The sequence below is a fragment of the Falco naumanni genome, chromosome 4 (assembly GCF_017639655.2).
Source record: "Falco naumanni isolate bFalNau1 chromosome 4, bFalNau1.pat, whole genome shotgun sequence".
Classification (NCBI taxonomy): domain Eukaryota; kingdom Metazoa; phylum Chordata; class Aves; order Falconiformes; family Falconidae; genus Falco; species Falco naumanni.
This window is the reverse complement of record NC_054057.1, coordinates 99577965-99596316: the sequence shown is the minus strand read 5'-3', so window position 1 is coordinate 99596316 and position 18352 is coordinate 99577965. Positions and strand designations below refer to the sequence as shown.

General features: G+C 45.1%; 1 protein-coding gene across 1 annotated transcript; it reads right to left on the bottom strand.

The window, feature by feature from the left end:
• Nucleotides 1-2437: 2437 nt before the first annotated feature.
• IHO1 (interactor of HORMAD1 1) lies at nt 2438-17628 on the bottom strand. Its single transcript, XM_040590494.1, has 7 exons — nt 17621-17628; nt 17361-17520; nt 15838-15995; nt 13922-13970; nt 13158-13245; nt 5028-5131; nt 2438-4259 (listed from the first exon to the last, which is right to left on the bottom strand). The coding sequence occupies exons 1-7, from the start codon at nt 17626-17628 to the stop codon at nt 2940-2942; spliced, it is 1887 nt and encodes a 628-aa protein (XP_040446428.1). The 3' UTR covers nt 2438-2939.
• Nucleotides 17629-18352: the final 724 nt, after the last annotated feature.

The window sequence follows — 18352 nt, the reverse complement described above, 5'->3', positions numbered from 1 at the left end:
AGGCAGCGGCAGAGCCTGGGGCAGCCGGTGAGCCTGCACCGCGCTGGGCACCGCCAGTGCCGAGCACCGATGAAGCCGGCCAGCCTCATGCTATGGATGGGGTGGCCGCAGTGCTGAGTGTGCAGCAGGGCCGGGGCGGGGGGAGCCAGCTGTGCCCCATGTTCTGCAGATGTTGGGTGCCTTTAGTACAAGGCACGGGTGCAGCAGCCACCTCCATGTCCCCGGTGCTGTCAGCAGTTTTGTCCTCTGCCAGGTGACTTGCTGGGCGACGAGTGCCCCACTCTACGCTGCTGCAGCTGTTGCCTGTGCTGATGATGTGTCCTGTGCTCTCATACTCCTGTGCCCACAGCCACCTGGGTTTCACTGGCTTTTGGCCACTGTTCTCCCCCTTCTTCCAGGCTGTTCCCCAAGGAAGCAGGACAAAATTCCAGTTTAGGAGAAAACTGTTCCAAGTAAGTGCCCGCCAACATCCCAGCTTCGCCTTTTCATGACCACCGTGCATGTTTTACAGTGCTGCCCCATGCCCTCTGCAGCGCTCCTTGGCTGTGCTGCCAGAGGGACCACCCCCGGCACCTTCCCTGGGGACCTTCAGTGAAGGGTGGGACGAGACCCCACAAACACAGGTGCTGGCAGCCCCATGGCAGCAAAGGCCAGGAGAAACCACACACGCCAGGCCCCGCGTGCCTGGCAGCATGGCTGGCTCTAGCAGTGAACCGGTGATGACGGATGGTGAGCGGGGTGGCCGTGGGCACTGGGGGTATGGGCTGGGAGACAGGACACCTGCTTCTGGGGTGCAAGCATGGTGCTGTGGGAAGGCTGGTCCCAGCTGGGGACGCCAGCCTCAGCCCTGGGGCAGAGCCAGCAGCACACACGCTTCCATCTTTATCTGGCAAGGCTTGGGGACAGTCGCTGACATCCTGGCCAGAGTGGGGCAGCCACTCCCACTGGCAGTGAAAACCCCGAAGGAGACCCCAGGTGGGAACAGGCGTGGGGCTGGGCCATGGGGGCCGAGGTGGCTCCCTGGGGCTTCTCCCCGCTTGCCAGGGGAGGTAGCCAGTGCGGGGGAAAGCGCCACTGGCTGGTGTTGCTGCTACACCTCCTTTCTCCAGGGATTTTGTTCATGACCTCGCTGTGTGCTGTCGTGAGTGTGCAGTGGGGGGTCCCCGGGGCAGCCCTGCACTGTACCCCAGGGCACGGCGCGGGGTGCCGGGGAGCCGGGGCCTGTTCTGGCTTAGCGCAGGGGCTTGCGGCAGACACCTCCAGAGGTCCCTCCAAGCTCAGCCATGGGCTGCTGAGCTCGCTGCGTCCAGGCTGGGGGCTGCGCAGGGGCCTGCACTGGTCCCCGCAGACCCTGAAAAGGTGGCAAGCCCTGCGGAGAAGGTTTTGCCCAGCAAAGGCGGTACTGGGGATGCTGGGGAGGTGGGTACAGGAGGGTGATGAGAAATGAACGGCCACCGCAGCCTGCAGCCGTCACCCAGCCCCTCTGCTGACCTGGGGGGGGTGGTCCTCAAGGCACTGGGGGCTCCCCATACCTGTTCCCGCTGCCTTCTCCTTGCTAATTGATGTCAGTGAACCAATGTTAAACTGGAAGGGCAGCACTTTCCTTCCTTACACATGAGAGAGAAGCTGTAAAAATAAATCCTCCTAGTTCCGTGATCCAGGGGAGTTAAACAGCCCAAAAGCAGCCACCTGCTCACCTGCTGAACAGGATCTTGCCTCTCCTGAAAAAAAAATATGAAGACACTGGACTTTGGTGAAGACACAACGAGTTTATTAAAGCCAGGAAAAGGGGATCCCAGTCTTCCCCCTCAGGACAACAAACTGGACTGGTTGAGTTTGTGGCAAGAGACCTGTTTTGTCAACACTGAAATGCTGCTTTTGCCACTAACATCCCAGATCCAAAATCAAACATGATACAAATAATCTGAAACAGTGGAAGCTGCTGATAGACACAGCTGGGTACCCTGGAAAGAGTTGCTCTGTGGGAATGGGGGTTGCCCAACAATCTCCTGGCTGTATACGCCAGGTTAGGTGAGCAGGCTCGTCCTTTCTGACTTGTAAACTTTGGAGTGACTCCTCACTAGAGAGATGCAGGTTTCTAAAGGACAAGAACTATCCATCAGTGACTTCATCTGCTAAATTTGACCATCACGTCTTTTGGCTTCTGTTTGAGAACCACTGCCCTTGAAAACTGTACATTGGAGAATTCCTTGATTAGCCAAGTGTTACAAGAGACAAACAAAACAGATGATATGAAGTAATTGCCTGAAATTTCTGAAACTAAGAAATTTAATCCTAAAAGGAGAAATGCAATAGTGGATGAACCTGAAGTGCTGGGATTTGGTTTTCCTCAGCTAAACTTGTCCCTGTCCACAGCTCACAAAAAACCTCCTGGGACAAATCTGGACCTTATCGAAATCAACCAGGACAGCAGTACTACTGCCTAGGGAGCTAAATAGCTGAACTTTTAGACATGTAAACCAACACAGAGACAATGAGTGAGAAACAGAGTAAAGCCTCTGGCCACAGAGGCATTATTACACCTATCTACTTGAAAAGTTTCAAGTAGGTCTCAGTGCTAAATCTGACTGAGCTGCTTGTCCATGCTCTGCCAGCCCTCTCCTCCCCAGTGAACATCTCAGCAGGCTCTGCAGGTACTTCTCTGCTGCGTAAATATGACAGCAATTGGAGCCCATGGCATGTCTGCTGGGAGCAGAGAGGTAAAGTAATACTGATTCCACCAGCTTGCCAAGCTAGGGGAGAGCTTCCCCTCAGATCCCACATAGTCCCTTACAATATATCAAGGTGGGCAATAACACTTCCAAGCATCCAGGCATGAGCCTTGTCTGTTGGCTAAGCAGGTAACATGCCTAGAGGAATAAACTGTGACTGAGATGGCCAAGCCTGTGCTGAGGACTCTGAACATGAAACAAACCCCTTCAGTCGGAATAATCGCTGTCAAAAACTAAAGAGCAGCAGGCTGTGTTCTGCTGAGCCAGCGTGTTGACAGGACATGGTTTCTTGGTGCTTGCCGGTCTTCGGAGACTGAAGCAGCTCATCTGTTTTTCACCTGCTGTGTTACATAGGGAAAACAGATTCTCCTGGGGAGAGGAATCCAAGAGATTCCTTTTTACACTGGAAACATTAACTCTTTTTTTAATTTCCAAACTTCTCTTTCTTTTGTCTGCAAGTTGTTGCAGGCTTTTATTGGAGCATGGCACTGGTGGGAAATTCTTTGTAAGCCTTGGCTGAGTGCTGCTGAGGACCTGCTGACTGGGAGCTGCAAAAACCGGGTTAGAGCTTCCTAAATTGACAGCAACTGTGCATCTGGGAAAGCAATTTTTTCTGGAGCTTTCCAACTCAATAACCTTGTTTGCCTTCCTTTGCTTCAGCCCACTATCAGCACATTGAGAGAGCTCACCTTTTCTCATAGCAGGGCACGTTTTTTTCCTCCCCGTTGCTTTATTCCAAGGGATCCTTCCTGACCTCTGTTTCACTCTGTTCCCTACAGCCACATTCTCCACCTCACGGTCTGTGGCCCAGTTACTGCCTCTTTGCCCAGGCGTATCTTTTTGTACAGAAAGGTGGCAAACTTGAGGCTGCCTCTGTTGTAATGGTGTCGTGGGTTTAAATCCTTGAGTGCGTGTCCTGACGGCCTTCCTCAGTGGAGTTGGTAAGGGCACCTCCTGTGGTGCAGGAGAGTGTTTCTTCTGACTACACCCCAAAAAGTGACTGTTAGTGCAGCACATGCAAGGATGGTTAGCACAGCTCAGTGTTTCCAGGCTGTGCTTCTCCTCCTGCAAAGAGGTGGTTTCTCTGCCACATGCTGCTGTAGCAATGGGGCTGACTTCCTCTCCTGAACCTGTGTTTAGGTCAGCCTTAGACGTGCCACCCCCAGTGACCTGGTTCCTCGTGGGGGAGTCTCCGTGCTGCTCCCCCACTGTCATGCAGGGGGGCTGCAGCTGACCCAAGGAGCTGCAAAATCCCCTGCCATGGCAGCATGACCAGCGCAGGTTCTCACCCAGAACACAGCCCTGGCATGAGCCAGGGGAGGTCTGAGAAGAGTTGTCTGCCATGTGAGGTGGGAGTCTGGCACTAGAAATGAACGTGTGCAGCTCAGCTAAGGTGCTGGGGAGCTTCAGGAGGCCTAGTTCTTCACACAGCTTCAGGTACTGATCCCTCAGCTGAGTGGGCAGTGACTCCAGACCCTCCTTCAGCAGCTGGACACTGGATTTCACATCCAAAATCTCCACATCTTTCTGGGGAAGCAGCAAGCAGAGCAAAAGCAGTAAGCAACACATTAAGAAGTACAATAATAGTATTCAAACAAGAAACTTTGAGTTGGGTATTGACCCAAAAATCAGCAGTTTTTATCTCCCTGTGTAATACATATTCCTAAACTGTCCAACAAAAGTGAGAGGTTTGGGATTAGGGCATACCCCTAACCCACGGCGTGCCCCCTCTCTCAGGAGCTCTGCCTTCTCACATGCTGGCATGTCACATCCTTGTCAAAAGCAATTCCTTCAGCAGGGCCTTTGGAGAAACCAGACCTGTCCAGGAGGTCTCGGACAGTTCATTCTTTTGTCTCTGATACCCACTTGTTCTTTTTTAACCTCTTTTTTAGCTCTCCCTAGGAAACCATCCAGCTGAAGGGTCAAGGAACTGCATTTTTGCAAGATCCTCTCCCCTCGAAGGCACGCACTGCACCACTAAGGCATGTGGCAGCATGAGGAAGCAGTTCTCCATCGTGGCCTGCCACAACAGGGCATGGTCGGGCTCCCCTCTCAACGACTAGGGTTTCATCAGATCTTACCAGCAACTCATCAGAGTTAGCCAGCGCTTGGGTAAGCATCAGTCAGCATCTGGCCTAGAATTAGCATTTTAATGTTTTCTCCCTTCATTATAACAGGAGCAGTCTACTTTAGATTCCACCATTCGAAGGCAATTTAATATTCAGTTAATATTTTGAAGAAGCAGGAGAAATTCAGAACAAGGATTCAGAATAAAAGATTAATTTCTGCACTTACGGCTGCAAGTCTCCTCTCCATCTCCAGCATTGCCTGCTCCATTTGGCTTTTATCTGTCAGAGCTTTCAGCACCAAGCCACAGTGACTCTGAAGAGCATCTTGCACTAAACAGGGAAATCGATAAAAAACACATTTTGTCTTTCATTTATAAATGTGAATAAAGTACTATCAAAACTATTGCTACTTCCTCCATGGCTTGGCATGAAATACTTCACTGTGCTACCATAGTGATTTGCCTGCTGAAATCTCCCCAATCCCCAAGTGATGAACAATAGGGTAGATGTTTAATGCCAAGCACTTGAAATTCATAAGATGCTGCGTACAGGCCAAACCTCGTTTACTGTGCTCTGTTTGCTTGGCAGCTGGACATGAAAGGTTACATGAAACTGCAAAACTTGATTGGCTCAACGCAAGGAAGGCTGAGGCTTAGCTGTCTGCCAACTGCACAATAGGCATGGCCGGGGAGGGGAACCCCAGTATAGCTGACCCATGCCAGTATAACCAACCCTCTTCTGTAACCAGCTGATGGTAAATGGGAGCTTGAACATGTGATGGGAATAACAGTATTGCTGATAAGAGGATGGAGATGCAAGAGGTTAATGGCTAAGAAGTGCAACCAGAGAATAGGTGTCAGAAAAGCACAGGAGGCTGGTAATTGAAGGAAAGCTGTCTGAAAGGATAGTGGGAAATTATGAAGGAGTATGCAAAGAATGGGAATTTCCACTTGCTGGGCACAGGAAAAGATGGGGTCAGAAACCCTCTGAGCCAGGCAGCTGTGCCAGTGCTTGGCCAGCTGCAGCTGGAATGCTGGAAGGCAGTGGGGGCCCCAGCAGTGTCCTGTAGGGGCACAGACCCCCTGGCGGGGTTTAAATTGGAGCAAGATGCTCTTGACTTTAGTCAGACTTGTTGAAAAACTGATAAGAAAATAGGGATTTATTTTATATAGTTGGACAATAGCACAACGCTCCTCTGTACAGCTGCAATTATTCCTATGGGAACCACTGCTGTGCCTAATACACTACAGCACAGGAGCACAGTTTACTGTGTATGTGGAGATGAAAAATCCTTAGCAGTCTTATGTTTGTTCCTCTAAATTCATAAATTTCTTCCTCTAAATTCATAAATTAGGATGAAGAGAAAGAGCTGTTTGCTAAACATCTCTGGTCTTTCTTGTGAACAGCGCAGGAAGGTGTGTACAGATGGTGGGGCTGGGGAGGGCCGCTGGCCGCGCAGGACAACGCGGGATGTGAAGCACTCGTGCTAAAACAAAGCATTGCCAAGCCAATGGACCAAAATAACTGGAACTCTGGAGTTCTGGACTGACATTGTGCACCCAAGAAAAATCAGAATAAACCCTACATTTCAACAAGTGACTACAAGAGCTCTGTGTAGAGAAATGAAGGCAGTGTGTTGATCAGCATTGACAACATGCAGCTGTGGCCATGCCTCAGCGGCAGTGGGTTGATTGACGTGGATGATGTGCAGCTGTAGCTCGTTCCTGCTAAGTGGTTAAATAGCCCGGAGGGTTGTGAGAGAGGGGGTCAGATGGAGGGGGAGCAGCGTGGTCAGACCTCTGGAGGAAGGTGATACAGCACAGACAGTAGAACCTGACCAATGGTAAAACCTTGTTGCAGCCTGCTAGTTTATTTGTGCTGCAACAACCGGTGCCCCGTGTGAGGCCAACTGAGTTGGACTTCTGACTACAACAGCTCTGCAATTAATTAATCGATTATTTTTTGTGACAGATCCAAAGTGTTTGATTAACTTCAGTATTGGTGGAGCTGAGAGCACAGCTAAAGCTATTCCTACATGCCAAGTGCTTAGCTCTTCAGCGCAGCCCCTCTCACCTCAGAGAGGTGTGCTCACAGGATGCAGAGCACTTGGGATCTCTTCTCCTGCCTAGCTGTTTTCATCAAGCTTGCAGGGACTTAATTATCTTGATGAGCTGTGCACTTCTGTCAAACTCTAGATGAAATTGGCCAAAAAGTTAAAAACTATTAGGGAGAGGCAGACAGAAAGAGTTTCTGTTTAAAAAAAAAAAAGAGAGAGAAAAAAGGATCTTTTAAAGAGCTACATTTGGGAAGGAAGAAAGGAAAGAGATCTGAGCATTTATGGGCTTACTACTTTGCTCTCATATCATGCAAGGTTTTAGAATAGACCTTAAGGGAAAGGGTATTCAAAGACATGGAGGGAAATAGAATAAAATGGAACAAGATTTTATAAAAGGCAGATTGTGCCCGACTATTGTAATACACTAGTATAAGGCAACTTCTTAGACAATGGCAGTGCAGTGGCCTTTTATAGATTCAAACAAAGCTTTTCAGTGGAAGTTGCCATGTAATATGAAGAAAAGCTGAGAAAAAATAAGTGGATAAGCATCAATTAAAGGGAAAACATCAGCTCTTGAGAGGGGTGGTGTGAGGAGACAAGGTGGCCCTGAAAGATGCTCCTCAAGGTCTGTTCATGAGACAAACTTGCTTAAAATCTGCTGTAGTCACCTGGGTGCAAAAGCCAGTGGGCATTGAAGTAATTAGCAGGTGACACAAAGACGCAAATGCCAGCACCAGGGGGTACAGGTGACACAGGGCAGTGCAGTGTGCGACAGTGCACAGACTCTGGCTGATGGGAACTGCTGTGCACCCCAGGGTGGCTGGAAGCCCGTGCGCAGTTCTCGCTATCTATATGTGCAAGGAAATAAAGAGACTGAACTGGGACACGTGCAGAGAAAAGCTACAAGATAATTAAGTGCTTAAATGATAATCTCCTCTTATGAAAGGAGATTGAAAGTGTTTGTCTTATGCAGCCACGCAAACCAGAGGTGTCTGGTGGCATGGGGCTGGAGGTGCTGCTCCAGTGCGGCAAGGCTTGCCACTCGAGGGATGGGGTGCTCGCCCAGAGCTGCCTCCCAGCAGCAGGGAACCCTGCGCCAGGCTGGATCTTTAACTTTATTTGCCTTCCTCGAAAGGAGCGATGCTTGGGAGCAGTGCACACTGCTGCCATTTGGGAGAAGAAACCCTGCAGTTGCCTTCTCCATGCATCTTTCTCACATGCAGTGAGATAAACCACCTCCCAGACCTAGGCCTGGGGGGAATTTCTCCATTTTTTCAGGATGCCCATCATTACATGGTTTTGCCTTGTTCTCCACGGGAGCGTGGCTGATTTCTGAGGATTATCTGCACGTATTTCAAGTAATAAGCTCTCTGCTGTTGCAGGCAATTTGGTTGTCCCTGCTCTCTCACTGCTGTTTTTAAGCTTTTAGTCTTTTGCTCTGACAGCTTTAGACTTTTTTACAAATCACCGGGGGAAAGCTGTGGCTTGCAGAATGGGTTTGTGATGGAGCAAATGTTTGAGTGGGCCTTTTAGACTGCTGGTTAGACGCCAGGGCTACCTGCAATCTTAGAGCAGGTTTTTGGGGACCCTGCCAGGCCCTCCTGGCCTGCAAGCCTATATAAAGGGGAGGAAAGCAGTAGTGACTAAAGGAGGAAATTCTTTTCACATCACTTCATCGCCTTCCATCTCTGCATAGTGAATATATAGGAAGGCCAGCATCAGCAAGCTTACCTTGGCTTGCTGCTCTTCTCCATACACTTAATTTTAGTTCAGAATTATTTTTAAAACTTTCTAATTTCCGTAGTCAGTCTGTTCTTCTACAACATGGTATCCTCAGTCTAAAAATAGCACTGCATCCACTGGGCTTGTGATCTGCACATACGTTTGACTCAGCACAGCATGCTGCAGGCAAGCAACTGACAGCCAGTCTTCTGAATGCATTTAATTTGTACGTGTAGGAGTATTCTGCAGAAAAAATCCCTCAGTACACAGGAGGGGCACTCTCCTTCCCTCAGGTTTCCATACCAGAAAGGTGTTCAGACTTGTCAAACAGTATTAAACAAAATAAAAATGAGCATTAACCTAGACTTAAAAAAACAGGCATCGAGATGGTCAAACTAGATCATATCAAGGATCCTGTTAGGCAGGCTCTTGTCTTTGAAAATTATCGAGAATGGCTGCTTCAGAGAAAGTTCTTTTCGAATAAACCCTGCAGCAGATGATAGTTATTGAATGACTTGATCATAGAGGAAAAGTCTTTACTCAGTTAATGGGTGGCTTATGCACAGACTTGTGCCTCTGTTAAGGTATTTTACCCTAAACAAAACAGTCTTTTACAACTTGGAACATCTTTGTGTCTTGGTTTGCTGTACCATTGTCTTCAAATGCTGCTGGTTTACATTAATAACATATGGAATGTGAAATCTGGCATGAGATAAAAGGCTGTAGGACCTTGGGGTAGGTCTGCCACCCTGTGCTGCAGAGGGTTCCCCACGAATCAGCCTGCACTCAGGTGCAGGTGCACTCCCAACAGCTGAAAACTACAGTCTGAGCAGCCGAGGGAGAGAGTGTCAGCCTCCTAGCCTAGGAATATTAAACAGCAACTGCTTCTGATGCCTATCTATCATTGTCTATGCAACTCATCCTGAGACTGGCACTGACAGTGCAGAGGCTTTAAATAACACTTTGGAAGGAGGTTGGTTCTCCTGCGCCCAGGTTCGTAGGGGAAATAGGAAGTGGTATAAACCTGGTGAGACAAGAGCAGGGAAGACAGTTATGGAGCTCAGCAGAGTGCTCCATTTTCTCCCTGAGCAGCAGCGGAGCTGTGCCAGCAGATGAGACATTTGGGCTGTCATGGCTGCAACCTGCTCGGACATAGCCTGAGTAGTCAGCTGGCAGGTTTGTGCCTGCTTAGCGTGGGTCCTCTTCTGCATCGGGCACCTGTGGGATGAGCTGCCACTGATCTCAGCCTGCCCTATGGCAGAGTGTGCCCCAAGCCCTGAAGTGTAACAATGAGGGGTTTCAGTATTCACCAAGACAACCACACATCCCCTCGTCATCCATGCCAAGGTGTTCTGGAGACTGGTTATATCTCTCATCTCAACAACTTTCATAGCCAGTCACTGCACAGCTAGTTAGCAGCTGCACAGGAAATGTGTTTCCTTTATCACTTTTAAACTTTTTGACTTCTCAGTCCGTACAGAACATAAGGGAGTCTGGATTGGGTGTCCCAGTCTGGACTTTACTGTTCACAATAAACAAGCTCAAATCCCACCATTATAAAGATAGTGAAATCCCCTAGAAACCTTGCCAGCAACTACCAGGCCTGGGGAGACTTGAAACAAGTCATGTTTGACGACTTCTCACCAGGCACTGGATTTTGTCAGAGAATTGCATCAGCTCATACCTCTGTAAGGGACATACTGCCTGTTATTTTGTCACCCTTGCTGGCAGGAACATCAGAGTATTGCCTGTGGTGTGCTGGCTGGGAATATGCTTCTCATTTGCAATGAAGTCAAGGTGGTGCAAAAGATATGGCTGTTATGAGCTGTCACAGCTGGAACTACCAAATACCAGAAAAGCAAAGCAGTTCAGAGAGGGCTGAGCTGTGAAAATCAAGATTTGTATTGAAAAAAAAAAAAAGTTTCAACAGAAGTGTGGGTATATGTAGAGGAATGAAGGCAGTGGGTTTGTCAACATTGACAACATGCAGCTGTGGCCGTGCCTCAGCGGCAGTGGGTTGATTGACGTGGATGATGTGCAGCTGTAGCTCGTTCCTGCTAAGTGGTTAAATAGCCCGGAGGGTTGTGAGAGAGGGGGTCAGATGGAGGGGGAGCAGCGTGGTCAGACCTCTGGAGGAAGGTGATACAGCACAGCCAGTAGAACCTGACCAATGGTAAAACCTTGTTGCAGTCTACTAGTTTGTGCTGCAGCAGGTATATAAATGAAAATGAGAAAAATATAAAAAGAAATTAGCTGCAGGAGCTGAAACCAGAAAGAAAGAGCAAATGATGAATGGGCAAGTCAACCAGAAAAGCTATACAAGGTGGAAGAATTGAGGATGTAGGGTCTGCTTGCTTCTTTACATCCCTGTGCACAGCACACAGAGATGTGAACAAGGAATAGCGCAGTTGTGACTCTGTGGAAGCTGCTCAGTCAAACGCTCACCTCCAGTACCAGACAGCTCTATCCACTGTGTGAAAGCACATACAGACAAACCCTCAAAAGATGACCTTTTTTTGTTTTTTACCTTACTGCGTAGAGCATGCCAAACCAACAGCATTTGGAAATGGTTTGGAAATATATTTTGAAAAATATTTTCTGTTTTGTTCTCTCCCAGTGGCTATGTAGATTGTGCCAAACATGCTTGCTACCCACTTCTACAAATGAAGCCTATGATACTCCTTATAAGCTTTTAATGAAAACTGATTTGATTTCAATTCCACCTTTCTTTGCTTTTTTCAGAGCTGTTTCAATGTCCTGGTGTAGTACTTCTCTCCTTGAAAAGAGCCTCTTCATCTTCTGCATTCCTCTCCTACATGTGAAATTCTCCACTGCCAATGATTTACCGTGTCTCTATCGTGTCACCCACATCGCAAGGTACTGTATCATCAGCTATTGGCATTCAGTGCTTTATCAGCTCTGAATTTAGCTCTTTGACACCTAAGTTCAGGAATGTCATACCAGTTTTTCAAGGGAACTGCCTCAGCTGGGATGTTTTTAAGGCATTAATGCAGGTATTTATTTAGTGGGAACTTAATTATCCGTCACTGTGATACCAGTCAAATGGCAGTATTTATCAGCAATTAACCAGTGACAGATGAACCTCCCAGAAATATAAAAAGAACAACATTGTGGAGCATGTGATGATTTTCATTATATAGTCAACATTCTGCAGCATCATACATTACAGAAAGTGCCAATTTTTCTTTTCAATTGCTTTGAAAATCTAGAAGCAGGTACCTCTGGGAGGATTCTCATTTCATTCAAGGCACATTTATTTAAAACGGGCATGGAGAAGAAACAGTACAGCTGAGCAAATGGTATGGAATAAAGAGGGTTAGTCATGAACAATAGATTTGATTTTCAGTGCCATGACAACAATTTCTGTGCAAGAGGTATATGAAATCAGGCAAAGTCCTGCTAGAGAGTGGACAAGTTGAGGCACTGAAGTAATTAGGGGATGGGGAAATGCATAATAGGGAGCTTGTTGTGTTGGCCAAAGCAGATAGATTCTTGCTTACATTAAGGTCCCACCAAGAGCACTTGCCGAGCACATCAAGGGAGTGTTCTTAGTATAACAAGATTGGTATTTCAAACATACAGGCTATTGCAGCTTCGAGCAGAATGCGCCAGACTCTGCTCTTTTTGCCTGAGAGGGCTGTGTTGACTTAAAGGGTATCTGTCAAAGCTGTGCTTCGTGGAAGCCACATTTTACCCCACAGTGAAGATTACAGTGCTTTTGTGAAGGTCTGCTGCCTTGATCCCACAAATACAACTCATTTCACATTTCTTGCATGTATTGAAACTGGCCTCTTGTTCTTGCACAGAGCAGGGCAAGCACTGAGCAGAGTCCTGACAGGGTGTTGATAAAAAATCATGTCAGCATTAAAAATTAATGCACTCTCAAAGGCTCAGATCTTAGCCAAATTAGAAACAATTTCTCTGAAGCACTTTCCCTCAGTAAAGACTAGCCACTTCAGAGACAGAGCTGTTCAAAAATATGTTACATTATTGGCTTTTTTCGGAGGTCACCTTTTTATAATGGCAATAGTGTGCTTCACTATGTGCTTCTTACTTAAGAAATGAGCAGTACTAGTTATGCTCATATCTAAAACATAATCACTTCAAGCACAGAGGAGTGATGGAAGACTTCAAACTAACACATGAAAATCTGAGAAAGCCCTAAAACCCGAAACTGGATACTCAGGATATAAATATCTAAGTTATTTTTACTGTGTATTCCATTAGTGCTCCAGATAGTCTAAAAATGATCATACTCCAGGCAGAAGACAAAACCATAGAGGTGCATTTATCTATGCGTGCTTGGCATCTAACCACAGAACACCTACGTTCTTGGACAAAGTACAAGAGAGCAGAGGAAAGGAGAATGTAACAGAGTAAGAATAGAAAAATAGACAAGTCCATACCATGGATTAGTCTTATTTGCTCTTCTCCCTTATGAAGAGCAGCTGTGAGTGGCCTGGCTTGTCTAGTTCACCCCAGCTTGGAGACAACATGCTGACATTCAGCAGTTGGACTATGCCCTCTGCTGTTAACAGGAATACAGAAAGGACTTACGTGTCTGGGAAATGGTTTCTAGGTGAACCAAAATGGATTTGTTTCCTGAATCAAACATTTCTCCAAACTTGTCCAAGCACGCTTGCAGCTGCAAAAACAAAGGTAAATGAGAAAATTAATACATTTCTCTTTCTTTCTTTGCAAAAATACAGCCCCACGTTCCACAGAACAGCAACTGCAACTTATGGGATGGATCAGCCTGAAAATGGTTATTTATCTGCCACTTGAAACAATTTGTTCAGCTGTTGATTCCAACCCCAAAGGAGATCTGGAATGGCTCAAAAGGCTATGAAATGTTGCAGACATCTTAACAGATTTCAAAATAGAGATAATGAGCTGTAAAACAGCATTAATAACAACATTAATTGAATTAATTATAGGAGTGTTGGGGAAGAGACCTTCACCTTCAGAGACTAAGACCACGTTGACTTATTCCTGAGAGCAGACCACTTTATGCAGGCAGAAGGAAAAAAGAACTGGTATTTGCAGACAGCCATTATAGCCTGTTCTTGTTCCCAAAACCCAGAGACATTCCACTGCTGACTGTGAGGCAAGGCCCTAAAAACCTTGACCTTAAGGGCAGTCTACAAAGACAATGGTATATGCAATCTATTTTTATGGACAATTGTTGGTTTAAAGTATTTGAGTGCCCAAGACAAACAGTGTAATAATTCAAATATCAGCACAGTAAATAAGAGAAGGCGAGTGTTCTGTAGCATTTCTAATTCTTCATTACTCTGCACTCTGAATTTGAATCAACTTACCCCTTGAAGCCTGTCTTTGATACTGGAAATAAAGGTGCTTAAAACCTCCCTAAAATGAAAAAAAAAACCCAAGCATGAAATAGACATGAAAGTTACTGAAGTAGACAGACATTGAAAAGATTACAGCAAACATGAGACATGAAACACCGCAAGGCATAGCATAGTGCATAATGTAAGCACAGAAGTGTGCTTACTTCAGGACACATAACCCTTTGAAGTCACCTTGCTTCAGGAAAGCATGGACTCTGCTATGTAGAGTAAGAAAGAAAATATATACACATGCACATATATATCATATACATGATTTTTTCTTTTTTCCTGTTTTTTTAACTCTCCCATTTTTGGCCTAGCATTCGTGCCTCTCCGGGAAGTTTTAGCTGGTGTTTACACAACTGTCCATTAGCTGCTGGGGTGTTACCACCACAGTATCTGCTCCGGAAGGACCCAGCCTTGGCAGTGGTGACGTGCCAGTTGCTGGGATACATGATATTGTATTTGGACTAAAATATCTGTGGGAAAAACATGGGAAAAGCTTCAGCATCAACAAAGCCCAAGACAGGAAGAACAAATACCGCTAATCCATTTCTCCTGAGATTACGCCTGTGGTTTCTGTTATCCATCTTTTTAAGCTGAGCAAGTTTATCAGGGACCAGGCTATGTTCATGATTAACCTATCAAACTGAAATAAAAGGATGGTTGCTAAGCAAAGTGATAACCTATTTCCTCTCTGAAGTTTTGGGTGAATTTAAATCAATCATTAAGTGATCCAAATTGCAACAACCGAAAAGGTGGGGGCCAGGAAGAGTCTAGTTATGAGAATTAGGCACGGCTTCTGAAATCTTTCTAGTTTTATGGAAAGGAAGATATTAATTTTATTAGTCAAACTTGTGGGGGATACAAATTGATAAATTATACGTTTATCTCTGTAAAGATGATATAGTTATTTCTATAAACAGTCTTTAACTGGTTGTGAGTCTGGAGTGTAGGAAGGAGCATAATTAATTTAAAAATAAATAAAGGCTAATTAAGAGTTCTGCCTAAACATTTAAAACTATTTGTTCATTTCTCATAATTCACTTACAAAAATCCTCCTCTTCTCTAATAGGCACTAGAGAATCAAATTTTGCCTTATCAGAAGCATAATGCCCATTGCAAAAGAGAGATACATAGCCTGATTTGATCAAAGGCTTTTAATAAAAATGTGTTTCACTTTGGATGTTACATTACAAAATGTACGGCACTAGGAATTATTTATAGGTGCACTGGGAAGTTTGCCATCTTTCATTTTTGAGCTTCAGGCAGTCAGCTTGTTCCCTAAAGTCCTTTAGGACCTACACGTACGTTTAATTCTTAACATCTGACAAAGAGCAGATGCAAATTACGTTAACAAATTACACTTGTCTGTTACCAAAAACACAAGAAATAAAAATCTTGTATACAAGTAAAATTCTAGAGACACATGCAGATTTATAAAGGTGTAATCATTGCATCTTCCACTGCACACAAGTATGCTTGGCAATCTCCTCCTCTGGCTTAAATGTGGAGGCTGTCCTTAGAGTCCCTTTGATCAGTCCCAACACAGTCTACAAAACTTTCAGAAATATGGGCTTTCACAGGGAATCAACACAGATCAAAACCCTGCTGCTTGGATAAAGAAGGACAAAGGTAAATTCAGGTTAGAGTTTTGTTGTTCCTTGTGGCTTATGGCCGAGTGTGTTACATAAATCACATTGCAAATAAACCCTATTCTCTTATCCTGTGACTCTTTCCAATCACAGGTTATTTAAAACCTGAAAAGATACTTTTCTTGGAGAAATATGCTGCTACATCATCCATGACTTTCAAGAGGGGAAGAAGGAGCTGTGGGAAGTGATAACCACCAGCACAGAAAGAATTTCCAATGGATGTCTACATACCGATCGTATTTGTCCTTTATTTTGTTCTTATTCACTTCAAATTTTTCCAAGACACTTCTCACTCTTCCAGCACCAAAATTGAGCAAACTTTTTTCTTTCGTATCGTCATCAAATAACTGTGGTTTTGTCTGGTATTTGGTAAAAATACTGGGCTCACTCTGTTACACAAAAGAAAGAAAAATGTTGAAGTATAAGAATAATCAGAACATTAATTAGAAAAAAATATGTGTGTGCCAAGTGTTTTGCAGACAGATCAGGGTGATTGGATGTGACGGATTAGATTGGACAAGGAGATTAAGAATTTCATGAGATTATGGCTCATTTAGTGTGCCTAGTTAGATTGACTCCCTGTGGAACTGAAACCTAACCCAAATTCCTCCAGATGGAGGCTTTTCTCTCATCTTGAGGATTTTCACTTGGTTGTGATCGTAAGGTGTGCGAATTTTTTTCCTGTATGCTCAACACAGAGACTATAAATTAATTCCAGTGTTCTTGGAACTGTGGAAAAGTTAAAGATGTCAGTGGGAGCTCCCTGTACAGGAATCTAAAGAAAATCCTATTGAATTTCCTGGTGGATGACATCATTTTGCTGCCAACTAGCAACATCACCAGACTGCAGATGAGTTTTCCACATGCTTCAATATGCATTTCAGAACAAAAAAAATAATATTAATATGAAAGCTGTAAAGACCTTCTTCATTCTACAAACTTTCCAGACACTGGTCAAAATGGAAATGCCTTTTCCTTAAAACATAAGAAAATGCAATTTCTATTAAATTTTCGTCTTTCAGCATGAAAATTGAATTTCCTTTTTTGTGTCTGATGAAAAGCTGCTGCAGCTAATGGACAAGATCCTCGGCAAAATGCAGAGGACAGCAGATGGGACCTGCAACTGAAGGAAAGCCTAGGGTCACCAAGCTAGCACCACTACTCTTTCCTAATCTTTGTTCTCAGGTGTCTTTATTTGGATCTGTTGCTCTCCATTAGTAGTGCAGGAACTATTTCAGCGAGGCTGGTAACATCAGAAACCATGTACTGTAGAAGAAAGATTATGTGCATAGAAGTTCTTAATCCAAAATCATTCAAGCACCTGCCATAACAGCAATACAGCAAGGTAATTTTCAGTCAATGAAAGAACATACTGGATACCTCTGTCATTCTTGCAGCAAGCTAATGAAGAGAAAGCCAGTATTTTTCAAAGAGGAATAGGTGTAATATTCTACTTTAGCTAGGTGGTCTAAAGACATTAGCTTGAGAACAATTTCATATTATTTTAGTAATTGAAGAAATGTGATTAAAGAATCTCAATAATGAATTATAGTAATCTGTTATAAATACTAGGTTTTCAGCCAACCAGGCTGCTACTCTGTCTAGTCACAGTAAATATGTATACGTATCAAGAAAATAGCTTGATTTCCACAGTTACGAAAATTTGCAAATGTTACCACATGATTTCAGCATTTTCCATTAACTTTGAGTGGTGGCTGTGTGCCTGCACAGGGCTGAACAGGAGTGAGACTCACATCCTGGGAGTTGTGCTGTCCCGGTTGTGTACCCAGCTCCAGTGGCGCTGCTGCCAGCTGCGCATTCTCCGGGCAGAACTGGGAGCCAAAGAGTAGCTGAGAATCACTCAAACTCGAGTAGTCGCTGTAAGCACTGCTTCGGATGGAAAACTTATTAGGCCTGAAATAGGGCAGAGTGGGTTGTGAATGAGTCTTGAGCAATTAAAAAGCCAGACATAATTCCCTACACAATTTGCTGGAATTTTTCAAGCATGGCCCACCCCAACATGTTCACTTCCACTCTCCACTCAGAGGGTACCATTCCTTTAACTGCATAATGTTTAACAGTGTGTGGTTTTGCTACACAAAGCCAACTGGCTTATCTTAAACTGCCGCATACATACACAGTGTGGTAGCTGTGCATTCACCTTGCAGGGGTGAAGGTGTTTCTCTGGCACATCCTGCAGACAGAAGACCAAAACCAGGACTGGCCAGCTAACTCAGTTCATCCTGTCTGCCTTGATAGTCAGTCTTAGTTTAAGGGACACCTTGGGGTTTGCTCCTAACAAGTGCTGGGTCTCTCCCTTTTTGCTACTCTGGATAATAATTTCTGTTGTAACTCAGATGCTGCTCTGCTTATTTGGAAGGCAGTTCCAACAGAGTAAATGTTTCTGACTGATAGTTGACGTTTATTGGGCATTTTTTCTCCAGATGCTTTAAGTCTGACATGCTGGAACAACAAATAAATTGGTGGTATATGGCTGGACAAATTGATCTGAATTGTTAGAAATACTTCAAATATATTAACATGATACTTAAAAGTTCTGTTCTTTCCCCTGAGCATCACCCAAATAAACCTTTTCCAGTTAGCCTTGACTTTGTGCTACGTTACTCTGACGCTATTCCTCTTGAGAGACATGGCTTCTACTGCTTTATGGACTAGGCTCATGGCACAGTGTCAGCTTCCCTCAGACAAGGGTTTCCCTGCACAGCTGCACTGCTTCTCAGTGTGC

Bases quoted from the DNA above. Each gene is read 5' to 3' on its own strand.
- IHO1 (XM_040590494.1), bottom strand. The intron at 13,246-13,921 runs GTAAGTTGATTC...TTGTTTTTGCAG, and splicing joins TCAAAGACAGGCTTCAAGGG to CTGCAAGCGTGCTTGGACAA. The intron at 5,132-13,157 runs GTAAGTCCTTTC...TTCCCTGTTTAG, and splicing joins AGAAACCATTTCCCAGACAC to TGCAAGATGCTCTTCAGAGT.